Source organism: Capra hircus, chromosome 1 (assembly GCF_001704415.2).
Source record: "Capra hircus breed San Clemente chromosome 1, ASM170441v1, whole genome shotgun sequence".
Taxonomy (NCBI): domain Eukaryota; kingdom Metazoa; phylum Chordata; class Mammalia; order Artiodactyla; family Bovidae; genus Capra; species Capra hircus.
The window spans coordinates 65,643,532-65,665,585 of record NC_030808.1 but is presented as its reverse complement, the minus strand read 5'-3'; the positions used below and the strand labels follow the sequence as shown (position 1 = coordinate 65,665,585).

At 36.6% G+C, this 22,054-nt stretch overlaps 1 protein-coding gene across 1 annotated transcript in view; it reads left to right on the top strand.

Annotated features, from left to right (window-relative positions):
* Nucleotides 1–22,054, top strand: part of POLQ (DNA polymerase theta) — a 102,441-nt gene that overhangs the window by 62,612 nt on the left and 17,775 nt on the right. Inside the window, exons 19-25 of the mRNA XM_005674997.3 lie at nucleotides 588–828; nucleotides 7,482–7,675; nucleotides 9,420–9,557; nucleotides 10,875–11,049; nucleotides 14,920–15,046; nucleotides 15,613–15,734; nucleotides 18,182–18,366. Coding sequence (XP_005675054.2) covers nucleotides 588–828; nucleotides 7,482–7,675; nucleotides 9,420–9,557; nucleotides 10,875–11,049; nucleotides 14,920–15,046; nucleotides 15,613–15,734; nucleotides 18,182–18,366 — 1,182 coding nt within the window. The remainder of the gene's footprint in view (nucleotides 1–587; nucleotides 829–7,481; nucleotides 7,676–9,419; nucleotides 9,558–10,874; nucleotides 11,050–14,919; nucleotides 15,047–15,612; nucleotides 15,735–18,181; nucleotides 18,367–22,054) is intronic.

Genomic DNA, 22,054 nt, shown 5'->3' with positions numbered 1-22,054 from the left:
AGCTAACTAAGAACAGCAGTCAAATCACAGGTTGGATGGTCATGGTGAGAGGTCCTCATCTTTAAGAGAAAGTCTTATGCGTTCTAAAATACTGTATGTGAACTTGTAATGGTTAAATGTTTATGTCTCACTTTTTCCCATGTTGAAAATTAAATAAACCTAAAGCTATATTGGCCCAAATTTATTATAATAGTAAGTAAGCCAAAGTCAGCCTCAATGGAAAAGAAACCCAACTGCATTTTCAGAAATATGATTTTTGTTATCTCAAAGGCATTTGATTTTCAAGCTGGCTTTTGAAGTAAATCAGCAGGCACATTGCAGTAATGGAAAATATAACTTTTTATTCTTTGATGGTCACTGCTCTTATTGGTTAAAAAAAAAAGGTTATTTTTTGTACCAATTATCCTTTCCTTATCCTGGTGCAGTTGTCCTTTCCTTCTCTCCTGGGAAATACTGAAAAAGTATTAAGTGTATTAAGTAAAAATGAATGAGATTGAAAATGAGCTTTCTTTTTTCCCCTTTTAATTTAAGGATACAGAAATGTCTTTAGAAAATCAAGAAAATATTCTGATTGTTATCCCATTCAGGTGGCATGCTGGTTACTAGATCCAGATTCCAAGGAGCCGACTCTTCACAGCATAGTTTCCCGTTTTCTTCCTCATGAGCTTCCACTCTTGGAAGAAATAGAGACTGGCCAAGGAATTCAAAGCCTAGGGCTGAATGTCAGCACTGAGCATTCTGGACGATACAGAGCATCTGTAGAGTCCATTCTCATCTTCAACTCTATGAATCAACTTAATTCTTTGTTGAAGAAGGAAAACCTTCAAGGTAAAAAAACAGTTCCTGGCATTTTTATGATGTTGTAAGACTAGGGATAGTTCTGTATTTAGCCACTCTGTTACAGGTGGATAAATTAAACTTTTTTTTTAAAACATAAGTTATACTTTTCATGCAAACCCTTTCTTTTGATTGTCTAGTGCAGGAGTCAACATAGATAATTTTGCTATAAAAGGCCAGATAGTGACTAGTTTTGGTTTTGTACGCTAGATGGTCTCAGTCATGAGTATTCAACTCTGCCATCATAGCATGAAAGGAGCTATAGACAGTATGAAAATGAGTGTTCCAATAAATCTTTATTTACAAAAATAGACATCTGGCCCCAGATTGGCCATAGTTTGCTGACCTCTGGCTCTACTATAATGAAGTAAGTTAGAGCATTTTATTCATTTATTCCTAATTTTATATTTGATTGTTATCAAATGGTTTTAGAAATACACTTAGAATGTATCTTTTATGGATTTAAAACAATGAACTCTTTTCTTTGTAGAATTCTTTAACAGTTATTTGTTTTTTCAGCAAAGCATATTCATGTGAATCTTTTTTTTCCCTTGTGAGAAATAGTGTGAAATTATTGTGCAGGCAGCTGGCCCAGATTGTCTACCTTGACTTCAGAGAGCATAATATATACTTAGGGTGAAAATGATGAAGTAAAGCAAGGTTGGCTTCATTGTGAGGATATATAAACCATGGATTGGCTGATTAATTAACATTACAAACAGGAGACTGATGAATTCATGAAGAGTAGGGCTTGAATCTATATTATTTATTTATGAGGGACCTTGGGCAAGCTACTTTAACTCTCTAAGTCTGGTTCTTATTTTGAAAGTGTTAAATGAGACAGGGAGCTTAGTGCTTGTCACACATTAGGCACTTGTTGCTGTTGTTCTTCAGTCGCTAAGTCGTGTCCGACTCTTTGCGACCCTGTGGACTCCTGTGCACCAGGCTTCTCTGTCCTTCACCATTTGCTGGAGTTTGCTCAGATTTATTGAGTTGGTGATGCTATCCAACCATCTTGTCCTCTGTCATCCCCTTCTCCTCCTGCCCTCAATCTTTCCCAGCATCAGGATCTTTTCCAATGAGTTGATTCTTTACATCAGGCATCAAAGTTTTGGAGCTTCAGCTTCAGCCTCAGTCCTTCCAGTGAATGTTCAGGATTGTATTAGTTGATGATTATTATTACTTCTAGCACAAACCCTCTGTGCTGGTTATAAAGTTCTCCCTGATATTACTGGGATAAAATAATACAAAAGGAAAGACTGGCTTATTTGCTTACAGGAGACTTGATTAAGTGATGTTAATTAGCAGCTCTTCAACAGGCATTGGAGTATTTCAAACTCAGCCTTTCTAAGCCAACGTAGGCAGATAAAGAAGTTGGGAGTACACCGCACACCTTCCTCAGTACTACTTCCGCATTCGTGAACAATAATGCTGAATGAACATAGCGAATTCCCTCTTAGGCTGACTAGTCTGCCTCTAGGATAGGCATCCTAGGTAGTCGGTATAATTCCTAGACACTGACATTTGATGATGGTGATATGAATTAGTCTGTAGTTTTTTAGACATTTATTGCCCATTACCAGATTTGTAAGTTTTTCAGTCTAATTGGGAGGGGACTGTTCCATTACTTAAAAGATAATTTTTCACCTGTAAAAAAAAAAAGACTAATATTCCTTTTTAGAAAAGTGTAAGAGACCTAGATTTATAATTTTTAGCTTTCACAGTATGTTTTCTATGTGCTTTCAAAGCTTTTTTCCCCTACAAATTTTCAGAAGTGGGTGACCTGGAGGTGTTAAATGCCTTCTTGTACAGTGTTAAATATTTCTTATTCAAAGAATACATAGAATTGAAGTACATTGAAATAAGGGAAGTTTTGGGAGAGAATGTGGACAACCATCACATTTTATTTGGAAATGATTATTTCACGATACACCTGTTAGTTTTAGTAGGCCTCCAGAATCTTCATCTTTTTCTCTTCTCATCATCTTGCCTGTTGGGGAGGTGTATTCTAGCTGACTTTCTCCCAGTAGAGAGCTGATTTTTGTTTAAGTATGAATAAATCTTAATAACAGAATATGTCTTTGCTTAATTTGACCCCGGAACAAAGTATCCTGTTCTCTTCACATTGATCAATTGGCTCCTTTTAAAGTAGTTTGAACATAGATGAGATGATGTTTTTAGGTATGGAGTGAGTTGATTTCTCTGTTTTTCAGTAGACCTCAGCTGCACAGATTTATATCAGTCATAATCTTATTTTTCATTAACTCTTCATCATTGGTCCATATAGGTCCTCTTTTTATTCACTTTTATTTTAATAATATAATGAATAACTGTTAACTCATATTAACAACTTAGATGTTTATCTACCTGGGTGCTCCTCTTTCCTTATACATTACAAGTTTTATGTTTATCATTCCCTTATTTTCTTAATATGTAAAAGTCCACACAATATATTATTTGGTTTTGCTTGTTTTTTAACTTTATAAAACATCTGTCACACTATGTCTTGTTTTACTTGCTCAGCATCATGTTAGGAAGAGTCATGCATATTATAGCAAGTATCTATAGTTTACTTATTTTCACTGCTGTGTAATGTATCACTGTGTGTGTGTGCATTTGTGCACACACATGCATGCACACTAAAATATATTTATCCATTTTCCTATTGATAAATGCTTAGATTGTCTCTAGTTTTGTTTTCTTTTATTTTTTTTCTGTTCTGCTATACCAAATAGTTCTATATAAATATTCTTGTAAATTTACATGTCTCCTGCTAATTGGGTAAGAATTTCTTTTGGCTGTAGAATTGCTCCATCTTGGAAATGGGAGTATTCAACTTTTCAAGATTATGGTGAGCTGTTTTTCAGAATAGTTGTACAAAATTTGTCCTTTCGACAGCAATGTGAAAGAAATCTTTCTGATTACATTGTCTCTACTTTGCAAATTCATTGGTTGTAAAATGATTGTAATTTTTCTTTCTTGTGCTTTGTTTTTGGTAAGAGAGTTATTCCAGTTTCATGGAATGAATTGATGAATATAGCTTCTTTTTATTCTGGAGGTGTTTATGTGTCATAGGCATGATGTATTCTTTGAAAGTTTGATAGAATTTGCCTATAAACGTTGTGGAAGTATTTTTAACTACTACTTTGACTTCTTTAATAACTGTTCAGTTCCGTTCAGTCGCTTAGTCGTGTCTGACTCTTTGCAACCCCATGAATCACAGCACGCTAGGCCTCTCTGTCCATCACCAACTCCCGGAGTTCACTCAAACTCATGTCCATCGAGTCGGTGATGCCATCCAGCCATCTCGTCCTCTGTTGTCCCCTTCTCCTCCTGCCCCCAATCCCTCCCAGCATCAGGGTCTTTTCCAATGAGTCAACTCTTCACATGAGGTGGCCAGAGTATTAGAGTTTCAGCTTCAGCATCAGTCCTTCCAAAGAACACCCAGGACTGATCTTTAGAATAGACTGGTTGGATCTCCTTGCAGTCCAAGGGACTCTCAAGAGTCTTCTCCAACACCACAGTTCAAAAGCATCAATTCTTCGGTGCTCAGCTTTCTTCACAGTCCAACTCTCACATCCATACATGACCACTGGAAAAACCATAGCCTTGACTAGACGGACCTTTGTTGGCAAAGTAATGTCTCTGCTTTTTAATATGCTATCTAGGTTAGATTATTCAGTTATATCTTTTTGATTATGTTTTAGTAGCCTATATATTTTTTAAAGAATTTATCTAAAGGTATTGGTGATTTTTTTCTTTTTGTATCTCTGGTTTGTTATGTCTTTTTCTTTCATAATATTATTGTTTAATTGCACTAGAGGTTTATCCAAGTTTTCAGTGTTTTCAAAAAGCCAGTTTTTACCTTTGATCTTTCCTGTTGTTATTGTTTTCTGTTTCATTGATTTAATTCTTTCGTTAATCTCTTTTCTTCTAGTTCCCCTGACTTTATTTGCAGTCCTTTTTCTAAATTCTTAAGTTTGATACTATGCTCATTACTTTTCAAATCATATTTTTCTTTTTCTAATCTAAGTATTTAAGGCTGTAATTTCCTTCAAGTTCTACTTTCATTATATCTTACAGGTTTTGACATGTAATGTTTTCCTTGTTTTATCCTAAATATTTAAAATTTTCTGGTGTGACTTTTTTAGATGGATACATTATAAGATTATTTTTAATTCTCAAATAGTGGAAAACTTATTTTATACTTTTATTATTATATTTGATCTCTATTGTGTTGTAGATAATATGTTTGTATGATACCCATTCTTTGAAGTTCTTTGAGAATTGCTTTGTAACCTAAAACCTGAATTATTTTGTAAATGTTCAGTGTGCACATAAGAATATAGGTATACTAATACTGGATGCAGACTTTTATAAATGTCTGTTAATTCAGTGTTGTTTAAATCATCTATATCTAATTTTCCCTATAGTTTAGGGAATGTTAGTTTTATAACACATTTGAGACTACCTTATTAGGTGCAATCCCAGGGATTCTCCAGGCAAGAACACTGGAGTGGGTTGCCATTTCCTCCTCCAATGTGTGAAAGTGAAAAGTGAAAGTGAAGTTGCTCAGTTTTGTCCGACTCTTAGCGACCCAATGGACTGCAGCCTACCAGGCTCCTCCATCCATGGGATTTTCCAGGCAAGAGTACTGGAGTAGGGTGCCATTGCCTTCTCTGAGCAGCAGCAGCATACAGGTTTAAATTGGTGTATTTTCCTGGTACATTAAATCTGTCATTATGTTTGACTAGCTCTACCACTAATAGGATTTTTATTCTTAATCATCTGGTTTTTTGGAATGACTGTGGCAGCATCAACTTTCTCTTGATTAGTTGCTTGCCTCATACATCTTTTTTCCGTCCTTTTAAATCTTCTAGATCTTTATGCTTTAGATGTGTCTTGTAAACAAAGTATAGCTTATTTCGTTTTCAAACTATCATTTTTTTTCCACAAATTTGGCAATTTATAATTATTGATGTGTTTCTGTTCATTGTGATTATTGACATATCACACTTTCCTGCTGATTGTTTGTATTCATTTTGTTTTTATTTTGTATATAGTTTTTAAAATTTTATTTAATTTTTAATTGAAGTATAATTGCTTTACAGAATTTTGTTGTTTTTTCAAACCTCTGATTTTGTATATAATTTATTCATAGCTGTGCTCTGTTCTGAGTCTAATGATTCTATAGCTGCAAGTCTTAGGGATCAGAGCGCTTCAGGGTTTGCTAGGTGGGGGATGCCTTCCTCTGGAAAGACTTTGTTCTGGCTTCAGCTTGTTACTAAACTACAATGCATTCAAGGCCTGCATTAGCTTTTCTTGGGAATTTTGGTTCAGAACAGGAGCCTGAGAATCAGCTTCTCCTTCTCTTGCTACTCCAAAGATATGTTATCCCCTCAACCTTTTTGGAGTAAGACTTCATTCACTTTGCAGCCCTATTTCTTCCTACTGTCTGTGAATCCAGGCTGGCTTCCTATCACTCTTGACTCTTCTTTTTCTGACCCTAGTTCCATGTTTCTCTAGTTGCATATCCTGTGAATTTCTGCTCTGACTCCAAGCCTGTGAAGCCAGGCTCGGACTGCCCGTATCTTCTCTTGACCATCAGAGGCTAGTAGCTCTCACTTGTTTGTTTGCTTTTGGTGGTAGTTACAGGTATCATTTGGGATTTCTCCTACTGATTGAGTCCAGGAGTGCCGTAAAGAATGTGTGTATGTGGAACTGGGGAAGACGGGCCAGGGTTACACAGAGTCCTAGTGACACATAACACTGGAAGTAGAAATCTTTGCTGTGGATTTTTTTCTTAATAAATTTAGGATCGCATTTCCCATAGAGTGTTCTATGAACACTCACTTTTCACAATGTTAATACATATTAAACAGATAAAGTGCTTTATAGTTGAATGATTTCAGTTTTTTGATTAAAACAAATATTAAAATAGTTGTGTTCAGTTCTACTCAGAGCCTTTGGTACATTAACAGGCATCATGAACATCTAAGAGTAGTATATAAATGCTGAAATTCATAGTATACAGTGTCTCTCAATCCCAACCTTTCTTAGAGTATTTTTGAGACTAATGTGCTAATGAACATACTAGGGAAACTGACTTAGAATGATTATTCTGTTGAGAAATGTCAGCAGATGAAAAAATACTCTGATTTTTTTACTTTAGGAATCTTATCCTTTGTTCTTAGAACACTGGAAAATAAAAAACCTTTATATTTAGCTTTGTGCAAATCTGCATACCATGGGACCAGGAGTATTGGAAATTATTCTGAGGAATTAACCTTTTATAGTCAGCTTAGCAAATAAAATTGGCTTCCTTGTTTTTTACTAAGAGTAGAAACAGAAACATCATCTTGGGAGAAATGAAGTCACTTACAATTCAGACTGTTCATAAGGTTGCCTGGTTTACTCTCTGAATAGACACAGATAGTAGTCCAAAGCTTAAATGGAAAAATGGAAAGTACTTTAATACCTTTCACTAATGGTTTGAGAATGTGGCTCAGGAGACTGGATCTTGAAGGATAGCTTAGTAGCATCTTTGATTTTCCCAGAAAAATGCTATGTATATAGGTAATGATGCTGAACTAGTCACTTAGCTGGTGAATTAATGTTTTTTGCTTTCTTTTTTTTCCTTCCAGATGTTTTCTGTAAAGTGGAAATGCCCTCCCAGTACTGCCTAGCCTTGCTAGAACTAAATGGAATCGGCTTTAGTACTGCAGAATGTGACACTCAGAAACACATAATGCAAGCCAAACTGGATGCAATTGAGATGCAGGCCTATCAACTAGCTGGCCATAGTTTTTCCTTCACCAGTTCAGATGACATTGCTGAGGTTGTATAATGGGAATAGAGAATTTAGAAAGTCATTTTCAGAGCAAAAAAATGGTTTGTGTGTATATATTTCATAAATGTGTTTACCTAAACACCAGAGATCAATAAAATAAAACGATTGGTTAACCAGAATACTTTGGAGATGTATTCCAATATCTCCTTTGTATGTTTTTATTTATGAATAGGTAGGTAGTGAAGAAGTATCCTAGAATGTATGTTTCACGAGGAGATTTGCCTGGTACAGAAGAAGCACTCAGTAAATATTTGTTGTGCAGATGAGATCTGTAATAGTAGTTGTATAATGGCGTAGATGTTTCTCCATGAAGTTAGTCATTTCATGAACTCTTACAGCTTCCTCACTGCAAAATTAGATACTTTTCTTAGATGTTAGTGAAAAAGGGATTTGGGGACTGTTTGCTTTTTTAACCTACAATATTTTTATCGCCTTATGTAAATTTTTACATAGTTTGCCCTTTTCTCCCCCAATAGTTTGTATTATGTTCTTTCCCCATACTCTGCAAAGGATGGTTGAATTGTTTTAGAAGAGTTACTGATAGATGGGTGCTTATACTTAATAGCTTTGAAGTTTTGTTGTTTTCTAGGTGTGATTCACTTTTATAGCATGTTGGTAAATATTTTAGAGACTCTTCTATCTATTCCTTAACTCCTTGACTTTGGGCCACTTTATCAACCCTTTACATCTCAGTAAAATACTTCATAGTAGAAATACCTCATGGAGTTGTGAGAAACAAAAAATAAGTGTAAACTACTTAGAATAATACCTGTCTAAAAGTAAATATTCATTAACTATATAAAGGGCATAAAAATGACTCCCCCTTTAAGCCACAGAGTTACGTGTTTTTTAAAAATAAGAAAGTACCTAATCTTGTTCAGTTGCTAAGTCATGTCTGACTCTGTGACTTCATGAACTGCAGCACACCAGGCTTCTTTGTCTTCCACTGTCTCCTAGAGTTTGCTCAAATTTGTGTCCATTGGGTTGCTGTCTAACATATCTTAATGAAAGTATATAAATGAATGAGTTGAGAGAGTCAATAGTGTTCTGAATTGCCTCAGTTGGAACCCCTCTAACTAGTGAGTTTTAGGCAGCCATGTTGTAGGAACTTCCTCTGCCCTAGAGCCTAGATCTCTGTTCCTTATAAGCCTTCTTTCTTTAGTGGGTGCTTACTGGGCACTTTCTAGCTTTTGTTATTGCTGCATTGGACCCTCTCCTGGCTTTTTGTTTAGGGATTCTCAGGATGTAGCTTTGTGGTGGTGGAATTAGATGGCTTTTTGGATCCCTTCCTACTTCAGTATTCTCTGATTTTTTTGATCACACAGTAGCCACAAAGGCTCCCACGTCTGTCATCTATGGGGCTTAACAAGCAGCCACATTGCTTACCATGTCAAGAAGTATTTGGGTGAGCTTACAATCCTTGGAGCAACTGAAGTCTCATTGCCGATAGTCTATTTGTTAGTTGTTCAGCACAAAATATACGTTCTTGTGTTCTTGACTGTTAAGAGCCTGGTGTTAGAATTAACCTGATACTGACTAAATTAGGGTATGGACAGTCTACCTAAGATTTTTATTGCCATTACTTATTAAATGTGTTAATTCCAAATTGTCCAAACTTCTTTCAACTCATGTTGAACTATAGAGAGTCTTTTCTTGAATACTTTAAAAAATGTTTTCTGAATATAATACTTGTGATTTGATTCTTGACTAAAGGGGCATAAATTTCTTGCAGGTTTTATTTTTGGAACTAAAGTTGCCACCAAATGGAGAGGGTAAAAACCAAGGCATCAAGAAAACTTTGGGTTCTACCAGAAGAGGAAATGACCACGGACGGAAGCTAAGGCTGGCAAAACAGTTCAGCACTAGTAAGGTGCTCTTTGGGGCAGTCATAGGGCAGAATCTGAACTGCTGTTAGCATTTGGTGCCTTGAAAGAATGCTGATGCAATCAAAATCCAGCATAGTCCACCATTTGAATTTATCTAGACAGAAACAAATTGATTTCTGGTTTAGCTGCCCACAAACACTGTGGAGACATTCTAGCATGGAAAATCTGGATTATAATATGACTTAACAGTATGTCCTTCCTATCCTTAAAAGAGTATATGAAAGTTTGTAAATTCAGACCTATATAGACATTATTTAATTACTGATATACACTACTCTTAGACGGACATGCCCTACTCTCAGACTGCAGAATATAGTTTTTATAGTCAAATGAACATGAACAAAGGTATGGAAGAATTTAAAAAATAAAGTTAATAGAAATTTTGTTTCTTTAATTTCAGAGCAAAATAATAAGTTTTCCATGAATTTATTTTGAGAATCTAATCTGTTAATTTCAAAGTAAAAGTGAATCACAACTCACGGAAACTGTATGCATGGGGCAAAAGAGAGAAAAGGCTTAATTTTACATTTTTACTGAATGAATTATCAATGGAAAATAAGGATTGAAAGTACAGCCACATGGAGAGACCAGTCCAAGTTGCCACCCTATATAGTTTCCTCCCTCAACCTTGCATATCTCATGGGGTCTTAGTTCCCTAGAAACCGGGGATTGAACCTGTGACCCCTGCATTGGAAGTGTGGTGTCTTAACTACTGAACTGCTACAGAAGTCACATTCTGTAGAATTTTGACCGTAATATTATTAACTATGACTTGCCTCCCCTGGGAAAATTTCCACAGCTTCATTCTGTAGCAAAACTTATTTGATTATATTACCCTTTTATCTCACAAGTTTTTATTCTTGATGGTTCATTGAAATTCTGTAGCATAGAAAATTCAAAGTTTTAAAAATAGATTTCCTTGATACAAAATCCATGAAAGTATTATGGCAAAAAGGATAAAAAAAGCAACTGGGAAACTTATAATCACATGAGCAATGGAGAAGGAAAATGTAAAGAAAAGAGATGAGGTAAACACTTGGGAAGGGGGTGGGAAGCAGCTACTTTGCAAAGATCTAAATTGATTTTACTCAACATTAACATATTTACATTTAATAATCTATAGTTATTGTGGATTTATCATTATAGTATTTCTAAAAAAAAGTAATTTTATAATAATTGAGTTAGATACAGGAGTTACCAAATTTAATTTTGAGACTGTAATTTTTGCTTAAAAGAGATTCTAGTTTGCTATGGAATTTGGACAAGGGTCTGATCTTACTTTATTATAATTTTTTTGGCAGGATGTTTTAAATAAATTAAGGGCATTACATCCTTTACCAGGCTTGATCTTAGAGTGGAGAAGAATCACTAATGCTATTACCAAAGTGGTCTTTCCCCTGCAGCGAGAAAAACGTCTGAATCCTTTTCTTGGAATGGAAAGAATCTATCCTGTATCACAATCACACACTGCTACAGGTAATGAGAAATCTTAAATGTGGATAATATCCAGGTTTGCGAAGAATATTCATATGTAATATTTGCTTATGATGACCAAGGAATTCAAGTGTTTGTCATTGGATTCGGTGAAGTTTTATAAACATTTATGAAAGACGTGTGAGTACTAAGTTGCTTTAGTCATGTCCAACTCCTTGTGATTCTACAGCCTGCGGCCTGCCAGGCTCCTCTGTCCATTGGATTTTCCAGGCAGGAATGCTGGAGTGGGTTGCCATTTCCTCCTCCAGGGGCTCTTCCCAACCCAGGGTTTGCACCCATGTCTTAACATCTCCTGCATTGACAGGCGGGTCCTTTACCACTTGTGCCACCTAGGAAGCCCAGTACTGCATCCAAAGCATGGATGGATATTACCTAGATAAAGAGATGAAATTTAGTCTAAAGATATAGTTCCTTCTTTCAAGTACTCTATAGAATAACTTGGGTGTCCGAGATTGGATGAGAGTATACCCAGGAATTAAATCTATTTGAATTAATGATCTTTTGACTTTGGTCCCAGCCTTCTCCTAAATCACCTCAGAGTCTCTCCAGGTTGCATCTAAGTAGGGCTGTGTGGCATCTTTATAATAAGGAGTGTCTTATTTTACTCAATCAAGAGAAGAAAGTGGTAGAGTCCGTTGTGTGTCTCTCTTAGATAAGTATGCATGTAATCTCATGAAGGAAAAAGCATTCTTTTTCTAGGTAGTGTACAACTCTACATATTTGCCAAAATGCAATGTGCAGTAGAAGAAAGGGCAGCACTATCTTCTTCGTAGAGGAGGCATTTTAGTTTGGTGGTATGGAATGTGGGCTTTGATACCACATTTTCACAAAGTTTGAATTTTGGTCAAGGTACTTAACCTCTCGGTGCCTAAGTTTCCTCATGTATGAAACAAAATAATGAGAGTCCTACCTCACTGGGTGATCCTGAGGATTAATTAGGCCGATATATGTAAAGTGTTTAGAATAGTGCAGGGTACATTATCAGTTATTGCTGTTATTGAGACTGAGGGCACCATTAGGAGCTGCTTTTCTCTGCTTGTTTAGTCTCTGTTCTAAACAATTTCTCTTTCTCTTCTTCCCTATTTAGCTAACTTCTTGGTGCTTCTGCCTGTTTCTTGCCCTGTTTTAAATTTCATTTTGAAACATATGCTAATGCTGTAAACTTATGTAAAATAAATCCTTTTTTGCCGGGAGCCAGAGTGAGGAATCCTGCCCATGGCAAAGGTCATGAGGAAGGAAGCCCAACAAAACGCAAAGGCGTGATCTGGCTTCAGGGGTTCCCCCTGGGTTTTCCTGAACATCTACCCCCAAAAACCAGAGTCTGCCTGCCTTATTGTAATGTGCTTTCCACTCTTCTGACATTCTATGGAAAAAGTTAACTCAGGGCTTCAGTTAACAGTCTCCTGCATATGAAAAGAATGTTTCAGTTCAAACCCCTTTGAATTCCTCTCTAACTTGTCTTAACAGTTGGGGACTTTTACAACTTGTGAATTGTTTACAGCCCCCCAACCTCGAGAGGCACAAATCTTAAAGCATCTTAAAGATACAGAGCCTTTTCTAAAAAGCTAAAAATTATACTGGTGATGGGTTTCACTGTTGAGTCAATGACTGCTGCCAGGCCTCCATATTCTTTATCTTTTAGACACCTGAAGGATATTAATCAATGTAATTGGGATATAGAAATAGGAATATAGTAGTTTTGATGTTAGCAACACTAGACTTTTGAGTTAATTACTTTTCCCTTTGTTATAAATCACTGTACTTCTTTCATTGTTATAAATTGTTATGTCTTTGATATGTAAGAATGTAACTTTATTTAGTGCTTTCTGAGAGTGGCACCAGACTTTGGGAAGAACAAGACAAATGAGTCTTCTGGTTGACAAACCCTTATCAAAAAAGGGCCATAAAATGTTAATTGGCCTTCTGGACAGAAGATAATGTAAATCACCTAAGACTTGTGTATAAAACTAGGTATGCAGAGAGAAAGCCTGGTCTCGATAAAAGTCAGGGCTGCTGACGCTGCATAATTTTATATTATCCATTGATCTCTATGTACAAAAAAAGGTATAAAAGGCCTTTCTGAACAATAGAGGATGGGTCAGTCATTGGAAAGACTGGTTTCCCCCGTGTCCTCTTTACTCTAATTTCTGGCTGAATTCCCATCTGGAGCGGGGAGGCTCGCCATGTCTACTTACTTGCCCTGGCTTCTAAGATCCGTGAGAGAGGGAGCCCAAGGTGGGGCACCCTCTGATATTCGAACGAGTGCCGGTGGCCCAACGTAGATGGTGCAAACTTCTTGTCCTGAAGTTTTATTGGCTTTCCCCGTAAACCAAGTTATTCAGCCTCTTTTCTCCACTAAATTTTCCTACTATACTATTTCTTCTTAATTTCTTTTATATTTCTAAATAAATAAGTTTTCCTCACCTACACTGTCTCCCCTTCAAATTCCCTGGATCCTTTGGGGCAGGACCCTGGCACTTTTTGGTAAAGAAACAAAGTCAACCTAGAGTTGTCAAATCAAATTTATTTGTTGCTTATAAAGCAGAAAATGATCAATTCCTTGTTGTTTTTCTGATTGGTTTTCATTATACTATGCCTGCACTTACTGTAGAAACAGAAGCTTATGTTAGTACAGTAAAGTCTGTCATTATAGAATTCATCTCTGTGAAACTGTTCATGTTTTGTAATTTATTTTGCCATTTTATTTGTCCATCAGTGCTACCTCATTAATTCAAAGACTAGACCTGAATATTAAGTAGTATCATAGAAAAGAAGACAGCGTACTTAAAAAGAATATTATATTATCATAGAAAAGAAGGCAGAAAGAGACTTGGATTCTTTTCTGTACTACTTGTTAGCTTTGTAAAATTGAATAGGCCATTTAATGCTAATAAGTATGTTAATATCTACCATTAATTGAGCACTAATTTTTGCTAAAATTAAATAACAAGGGCATAATATTGAGTTTATTCAGTAAAACTGTATCTGAGATACTTAAATGTCTGATTCATCAAAAGAAGATGGAATTATATACAGAAGCTGATAGAGATCCTGTTACAATGAAGAGTATCATAAAACAGAATTTTTATCTCACTATATGTGTATTATAAAAACTGTGGTAACAATTACCCAAACTTTTTGAACAACACTTGTGTTTTTGGAAAATTCATCCAGTAAGTAGATAAATAAAATGTAAAATATTTAGGGGAAAATAAAGCCACAAGCATTAAATCAAATTGGTTTCTGTTTCCTAGAAAATTTATTGGCTACCTGATTCTGGTTTCTAGCCATGTCAGTGCTATCTACCATTGATTCTTGTGATAAGTGATGAGGAGGAGGAGGAGGAAAACTGGCCAGGTGGTATCTAGAAAATAATGCTGTACTCGCCATCCTTCACTGCTGTTCTGTCTCCTGCAGTGGCCGACTCCTGTGGCCCCAGTTGTCCCTGTTCAGGACTCAGTTGCTCTTCTGCTTCAAATCTTTCTGTGTCTTGTGCATTCCTGGCTTTTAAAGTCTTTGACAGTCATTTCTCCTAAGATCCATTTGTTTTGCCTTTTGCTCATTAGTTAACTGCTAGTGTTTTATGGTGCTAACTTCTGGTACTTGTTTTAGTGTGGAAATAGTATGATTTATCATATTACTTCTTATCATGGGATTGTTTCTGTAGAAGTTAATATAAAACACTGTATTATAGCTGATTCATATATTTACTTACATCGAGATTATTCTTTAAAAATAATAGAGCATGCATTTTAGGATAATTCAGAAATAGTATTTATGTTAAAATAAATGTCAGATTTCCCCTCCTCCCTTACCCCTCTAATTTTATGTCTTCATTCTGCTTAATTTTAGGACGAATAACCTTTATAGAGCCAAATATTCAGAATGTACCAAGAGATTTTGAGATAAAAATGCCAACAGCAGTAGAGGAAAGCCCACCTTCCCAAGCTCTAGGCAAAGGCCTACTTCCTATGGGCAGGTAGACGCTTATTTGTCTTCATTTGTGTTAATATACTTTTGGGAATATGAATGGCTCAAAAACAGCCTATTGGGTAAAATAATGAAATTAGTTTAATTTTCCATTCTAGGCATACACTATTTCGAGCACTACCCATTTCAAATCCTGAGTCTGTCTATGAAGAAACTAGATGGCAGTAAAAAGCTGAAATCCTGGGTCCCTAATTATATCAACCAGCACTGTATGCTTCTTTGTTAGATATTAAAGGGACAAGTTTAGCAATGTCTGAAATATCTCCCTTCCTGACATCTCCATATGCTCACAAAAGGAAGAAAAAGCACAATGAGATTTATTGAGTTGAGTGAAGCAGTTTGTGGGAAAGGTTATTACAGAAAAATAGCTTATATCCTGTTCAGTTGAATGTTTGCTGAACAAGGTCTAGTATCTTTATTAAGCTTTAAAGTGGATTTCAGATAAGGCTTTTACATTTCTTAGATGGAAATAATGACTTACTGAAAAGCTCAGACCCTTTTCATATGTTTGAGTCTACCTCATGTCCGACTGATGGATGTTTTTTGCACCAACAGAGGAGGGAAAAAGAAGGGCTGTGGTATGAACACCGGGCGCCAGACAAAGATGGAAGAGAGAGCCTCAGACAGAGGAATGCCCTTCTCAGTTAGCATGCGACATGCCTTTGTGCCTTTCACAGGTCAGGTGACTGATGATGGTTTTGAGCTTGTTATTGCTGTGGGAATGGTTTTCAAAGCACTGATAAAGCGAATTATGAATAAGACTCAGAAGAATGCATTGTTTCCTCCTCCTTTCCACTCTTTGGTGGAGCCTATTTTTCCCTTTTGTATTGCTGGATTTGTAACAGTCACTCATAATTGTCTTCATGATCTGCTCTGTGGGAAACTTCTGGGGCGTTTGCTCAGCATCCTGCTGAAATGTTATCCTCTGTCTTTGTCAACCTTTTTGTAGAATCCAGTGCGTTTTGTTAGTCCTCCTCTTTGACTTCCCTACAGCATTTATCATTCTGTCAACCCTCTGTTTGCTCAGTGTTTCTCCTCCCTTGACTTCCAACGGCACTCTTTTTTGGTCTCTCTTTAACTTGTTTTGCTCTTTTGCTTCTTCTGCCGTTCTCCCCGCTGTTGCTTCCTGTTGCATGGGATAGCCCCCGAGGCTGTCTCACTTCTGTCTGACCTCTCCTCAGCACTCATCATCAAAACCTTTTTAAGTCATGATCTAACTCCCAAAGCATCAGCCCTATTAGTACACATATTTGCTCTTTTATCTTTTGCCATCTGGCAGGTCTGGGTGAGTGCAGTTAACCAGCTGAATTTATTTAGTTCTGTCAGAAGTTTATATTCTAAGGGTAAAATCATGTCTATGATAGTGTTATTGCCATTTGACAGTTTTCAGTTTTGCTTTTTAAGTATGAATTACCAGCATTTTACCATTGTAACTGTTTTAAAGTATTCAGTTATGTGGTATTAAGTACATTCATGTTGTGGTGCAGCCATTACCACCATTCATCTCCCGAACTTTTCCTTTTCCCCAACTGGAACTCTGTACCCATCAAATATAACTCTGCTCCCTAACTCCCACAGCCCATGGCAACCACCGTTCTATCTAGAATTTGACCATTTTCTATACTTCATATAAGTGATGTCATATAATATTTGTACTTTTGTGCCAGGCTTATTTCACTTAGCATGTCTTCAAGGTTTATTCATGTTATAGCATTTGTGTCAGATTTTTCTTTTATAAGGCTGAATAATATTTCATAGTATGTATTCTTATTTAAGTAATAAGATTGTGTTTAACACAACAGTATTTTATATTGCTTTTGTTTAAAATTTAAAAATTAAGGTAATTTAAATGTATATGGATTTAACCTGAAAATCTCTGCCAGTTGATTTAGTTAACTATCTAGAGTAAGTGTTGATGTATGGTTGGATTTAAGTCTATTGTCTTGTCGTTTGTATTTTTTTCTATCCTTTATTCTTTTTTAAAAACTATAAATGACTTTTTATTATTGTTTTATTTCTTTTAAATTCTGTGTCTTAGATACTTTGGAGTTTACAATATGTATCACACACAGACTAGCTTCAAATAATTTTATACCACTTCATCCATAATTTACATTATGGATGTTTTTTCCATGTCCCTTTTCTTGTAATAGGTTTAGCTCCTATGACTATTATAAACTTGCTGTGTAGTTATTTTGGGGGGGCACAGTTACCATTTACTTCACAGTAACAATATATGAATGTTTCTTTCTCTGCAGCCTTGCCACAGAATGTGCTGTCCAACTTCTGGATTTTTGCAATACAAGTAGAAAAAAATTGTTTCTTATTATAGATTTAATTTGCATTTCTTTTTTGTCAGTGCAATTAAGCATTCTTTAATATGTTTAAGGTTCTTTTGGTTTTATTTCTGTGAACTGCTCGTTTATATTTTGTTCTTGATTGCACCTCTGTTTTGTAATATAGCAATGAGTCATTTGTGGTATCAGTTGCAAATATTTTTCTAATTTTTCTTTAACCTGGCTTTTCTTTATTTTGTTTTTTGCCATGGTAAATGTCTAGTCCATAAATAAATAATTTGAGTTCCCTTAATAACTCTTCTGAACATACAGACCACCTGACTTGTTTTTTGTTGAACGACTTTGCTGCTCCCTTCAGATGTGCACACATTAGGAACCAGTTGCTTTATTCACTCATTCATTCATTCAGTTAACATCCATTTGTTCTGACCTGTTAGGTAGCAGGAGCTGTGTGTTTCTATAGAATGAAAAGCAGGATTAAGTATCCTGTCCCTAATGGCTAAGTGTTATGTGGGGGAGGCATGAAAGAACCTCTCTGACATTTATATTATGTCAGTGTTATAGGAACACTGAGGTAAGCACTACCACAGTGGTTGAGGGGCAGAGGTCAAAGGTGGCTTTATATATATTACATACCTTTGAAAGCTAAGCAGAAAAAAATTTTTATGTGTTACAGAACTGAACTGAGTCAAATTAAGAGCAAGATTTTAGCTTTTGGATGCATGATCTTAAGGTTCTTTGTTGGAATTGAATTTCTGTCATCCTGCTCAGTACTAAAAATCTTGGTTTTGTCTTTGTGCCAACTTTTCTAAAATCATTTGTTTCAGGTGGTTTAATATTAGCTGCTGATTATTCTCAGCTTGAGCTGAGGATCTTGGCTCATTTATCCCACGATCATCGTCTCATTCAAGTGTTGAACACTGGAACTGATGTTTTCAGGAGTATTGCAGCTGAATGGAAGATGATTGAGCCAGAGTCTGTTGGGGATAATCTGAGGCAGCAAGCAAAACAGGTAATCTTTAGTGAACATACTTAACATAAATGGAGAAAATTTTTACTGATGCAAAAAGTTTTTAAACTGCCTCAATCATTTGCATTTGAGACATATTTCTCCCTGTTTGGATTTTTCATGACATTCATCTGAGCCTGTCTCATGATATTCATATATTCCTTTGTAGAGACAATGTAAAGAATCCAATAGACTTAGTCTGAAGCTACTTAGTATTGGGAAGGCCATATGCATTAGTGATATTTTGGTGGTGGTGACGGTAGATTGTGTGTGTGTGTGTGTGTGTGTGTGTGTGTGTGTGTGTGTGTGTGTGTGTGTGTGTATGTTTCAAATCTCTAGCCTGTAAGCGCATGTATATTTGTCTCTCTGTATTCACACACTTTGAGCCATGGTGCTTTTTATAGAAAGGTGCTCTCTGAATGTTTTTTGAAGAATATATATTGCTGAACTGTGGATTATAGTCAATAACTATTAGCTTTTTAGTATATTGAGACCATTAGTGGTTGGCTGATCTGCTTGTGAAATTTCATACTGCCCTTGGACCATTCAAGTAAGCCTATAGTAGTTCCTGTTCCTGTTTGACTGGCGGGCACAGGGAAATGAAAGACCACATTCACACTATTTCCTAGCCTGAATTAACACCATACTTCCTTACCACGTGACCTGTGGGAACTCTGGTGGTTTTCCCTACTTTTTTCAATTTCAGTCTGAATTTGGCAATAAGGAGTTCATGATCTAAGCTCTAGTCAGCTCTGGGTCTTGTTTTTGCTGACTGTATAGAGCTTCTCCATCTTTGGCTGCAAAGAATATAATCAATCTGATTTCGTTATTGACCATCTGGTGATGTCCATGTGTAGAGTCTTGTCTTGTGTTGTTGGAAGAGGATATTTGCTATGACCAGTGAGTTCTCTTTGCAAACCTCTATTAGCCTTTGATCTGCTTCATTCTGTACTCCAAGGGCAAATTTGCCCATTACTCCAGGTGTTTCTTGACTTCCTACTTTTGCATTCCAGTCCCCTATATTGAAAAGGACATCTTTTTTGGGTGTTAGTTCTAGAAGGTCTTGTAGGTCTTCATAGAACTGTTCAACTTCAGCTTCTTCAGCATAACAGGTTGGGGCGTAGACTTGGATTACTGTGATATTGAATGATTTACCTTGGAAACAAACAGATCATTCTGCTGTTTTTGAGATTGCATCCAAGTATTGCATTTCGGACTCTTTTGTTGACTATGATGGGTAGTCCATTTCTTCTAAGAGATTCTTGTCCACAGTAGTAGATACAATGATCATCTGAGTTGAATTCACCCATTCAAGTCCATTTTAGTTCACTGATTCCTAAAATGTCGATGTTCACTCTTTCCATCTCCTGTTTGATCATTTCCAATTTACCTTGATTCGTGAACCTAACATTCCAGATTCCTATGCAGTATTGCTCTTTACATCATCGGACTTTACTTCCATCACCAGTCACATCCACAACTGGATGTTGTTTTTGTTTTGGCTCCATCACTTCATTCTTTCTGGAGTTATGCTATTAATAGTAGTTTGCTTAACATAGCTATCAGTGGTAGAGCCAGGATAAGTTCAGAATACCAGAACTTAGACATTCTGACTCCATTATCTAAACATGCATACACTGATGCTAAATGGCTGCCTGTATTTAGTAAGTTCTTGTATGATTTAATAGTATTTATCCTATATCATTTTTTTTTTCTTGAATCACCAGGCACTCAACCATCTAATCCAGATCTGAGCATTGGCAAGGTTAGCATCTAAGTGATATCTGAGTTAGAAAGTGTAAAAAGACTAAAAAGGAAACAGGAGGGAATAAAATCATTCTAAATGTGATGTTTAAAGAAAAAGTATTCTGAAATTTTGATAATCCTTTTTTTTGCAATTTTTCTTTTTAAATTTTATTTACCAATATTTATACAGAACTTGCTTTGTGTCAGATGGTATCCTAAACATATGTGTATAATAACTCATCTAATCTTAACACCCTGGAGGAGGGCATGGCAACCCACTCTAGTATTTTTGCCTGGAGAATCCCACGGAGAGGGACCTGATGGGCTATGTCTGTAGGATCGCAGAGTTGGACACAACTGAAGCTCCTTAGCACAGTCCTAACAATCTCCTGATGTAGGTGTTACTATTGTCAACTAAAAACAGATGCACAACTTGGAGAGTTGTGAGTTAAGTTTTATTTGGGGCAAAATGAGGACTGCCACCCAGGAGGCGGCACCCCAGAGAGCTCTGAGAGACTGCTCCAAATAGGTAGTGGGAGGAATGTCAATATGTAAGTTCTCGGTGAAGGTGGAATTCAATACCATTAAGCACTCATTTTACACAAAAGGTTTTCTGCTAGTTACTGGGGTATGTCACCATGAAGGGATTTAGTGCTTTTCTAGATATGGGGAGATGCAAAGATTGAGATCATAAAGTTCAGTTCAGTTCAGTCATTCAGTCATGTCCGACTCTTTGTGACCCCATGAATCGCAGCACCCCAGGCCTCCCTGTCCATCACCAACTCCTGGAGTTCACTCAGACTCATGTCCATCGAGTCAGTGATGCCATCCAGCCATCTCATCCTCTGTCCTTCCCTTCTCCTCCTGTCCCCAATCCCTCCCAGCATCAGGGTCTTTTCCAATGAGTCAACTCTTTGCATGAGGTGGCTAAAGTGTTGGAATTTCAGCTTTAGCATCAGTCCTTCCAATGAACACCCAGGACTGATCTCCTTTAGGATGGACTGGTTGGACCTCCTTGCAGTCCAAGGGACTCTCAAGAGTCTTCTCCAACACCACAGTTCAAAAGTGTCAATTCTTAAAATCTGTTCCTAAAAACATCTAACAATCTAAAGACCTGTCCCACCAGATTTGCTGGAGCACAGAATGCCTCACTCTACCTTGAACTCTCTCAAGGGATGTTGACAGCTGTAGCAACACAGGCTTTAATTTCCATAGGGGCAGGTGGCAAACACCCTTGTTCAGTTGTTGGCAATGCACTTGGCAAGTACCAATTTGTAGTTGACACTATCCTCATTCTCTACTTGAAGAAATGGAGATACGAGATAGCTTGTGCAAGGCCTCTTTTAAACAGTGGAACTAGGATTTGAATCCAGGCAATACTTATTATTAAATTAGTTTGTTTTTTGACCTATTTAGACCATTTTCCTACACTACTTTCAAAATTTTCTGAAGAGTTTGTGTTTAACCCAAATGAATTCTGCAGTTGTGGGATTTCAGGTGGCTGTGAGATGAAGAGGATATTTATTTCAAAAGACATCCTCCCTATTATGAACCCTAATAATCTATTCTTTCTGCTTTTTTAGTCCTACTCAAAGGTGAGGAGAACAATGTTTATAACACTTCTCTTTTCTGACTTCTAGGCATTTCCTTAAGCAGCAGTTTTTGGTTTCTTTTTTTTGAGGTAATGAATATGATTTTATTCAGAAAGCTGGTTGACCTAGAAGATGGCAGACTAATGTCTCAAAATAACCATCTTGGTGGGGGTCTGGATCCCAGGTTCTTTTATAGAACAGAGAAGGGGAGGAGTTGAAGTAAAGACCATTATCTTGCAAATATCCCCAGGAATGGCCAGCCTCAAGGAGGGAATGTATTAATATCTTCAAGCAGAGCAACAAGGTTCCCTGAGGCAGGCCTTTAGGGAGGGGATGTATTAATTTCTTCAGGC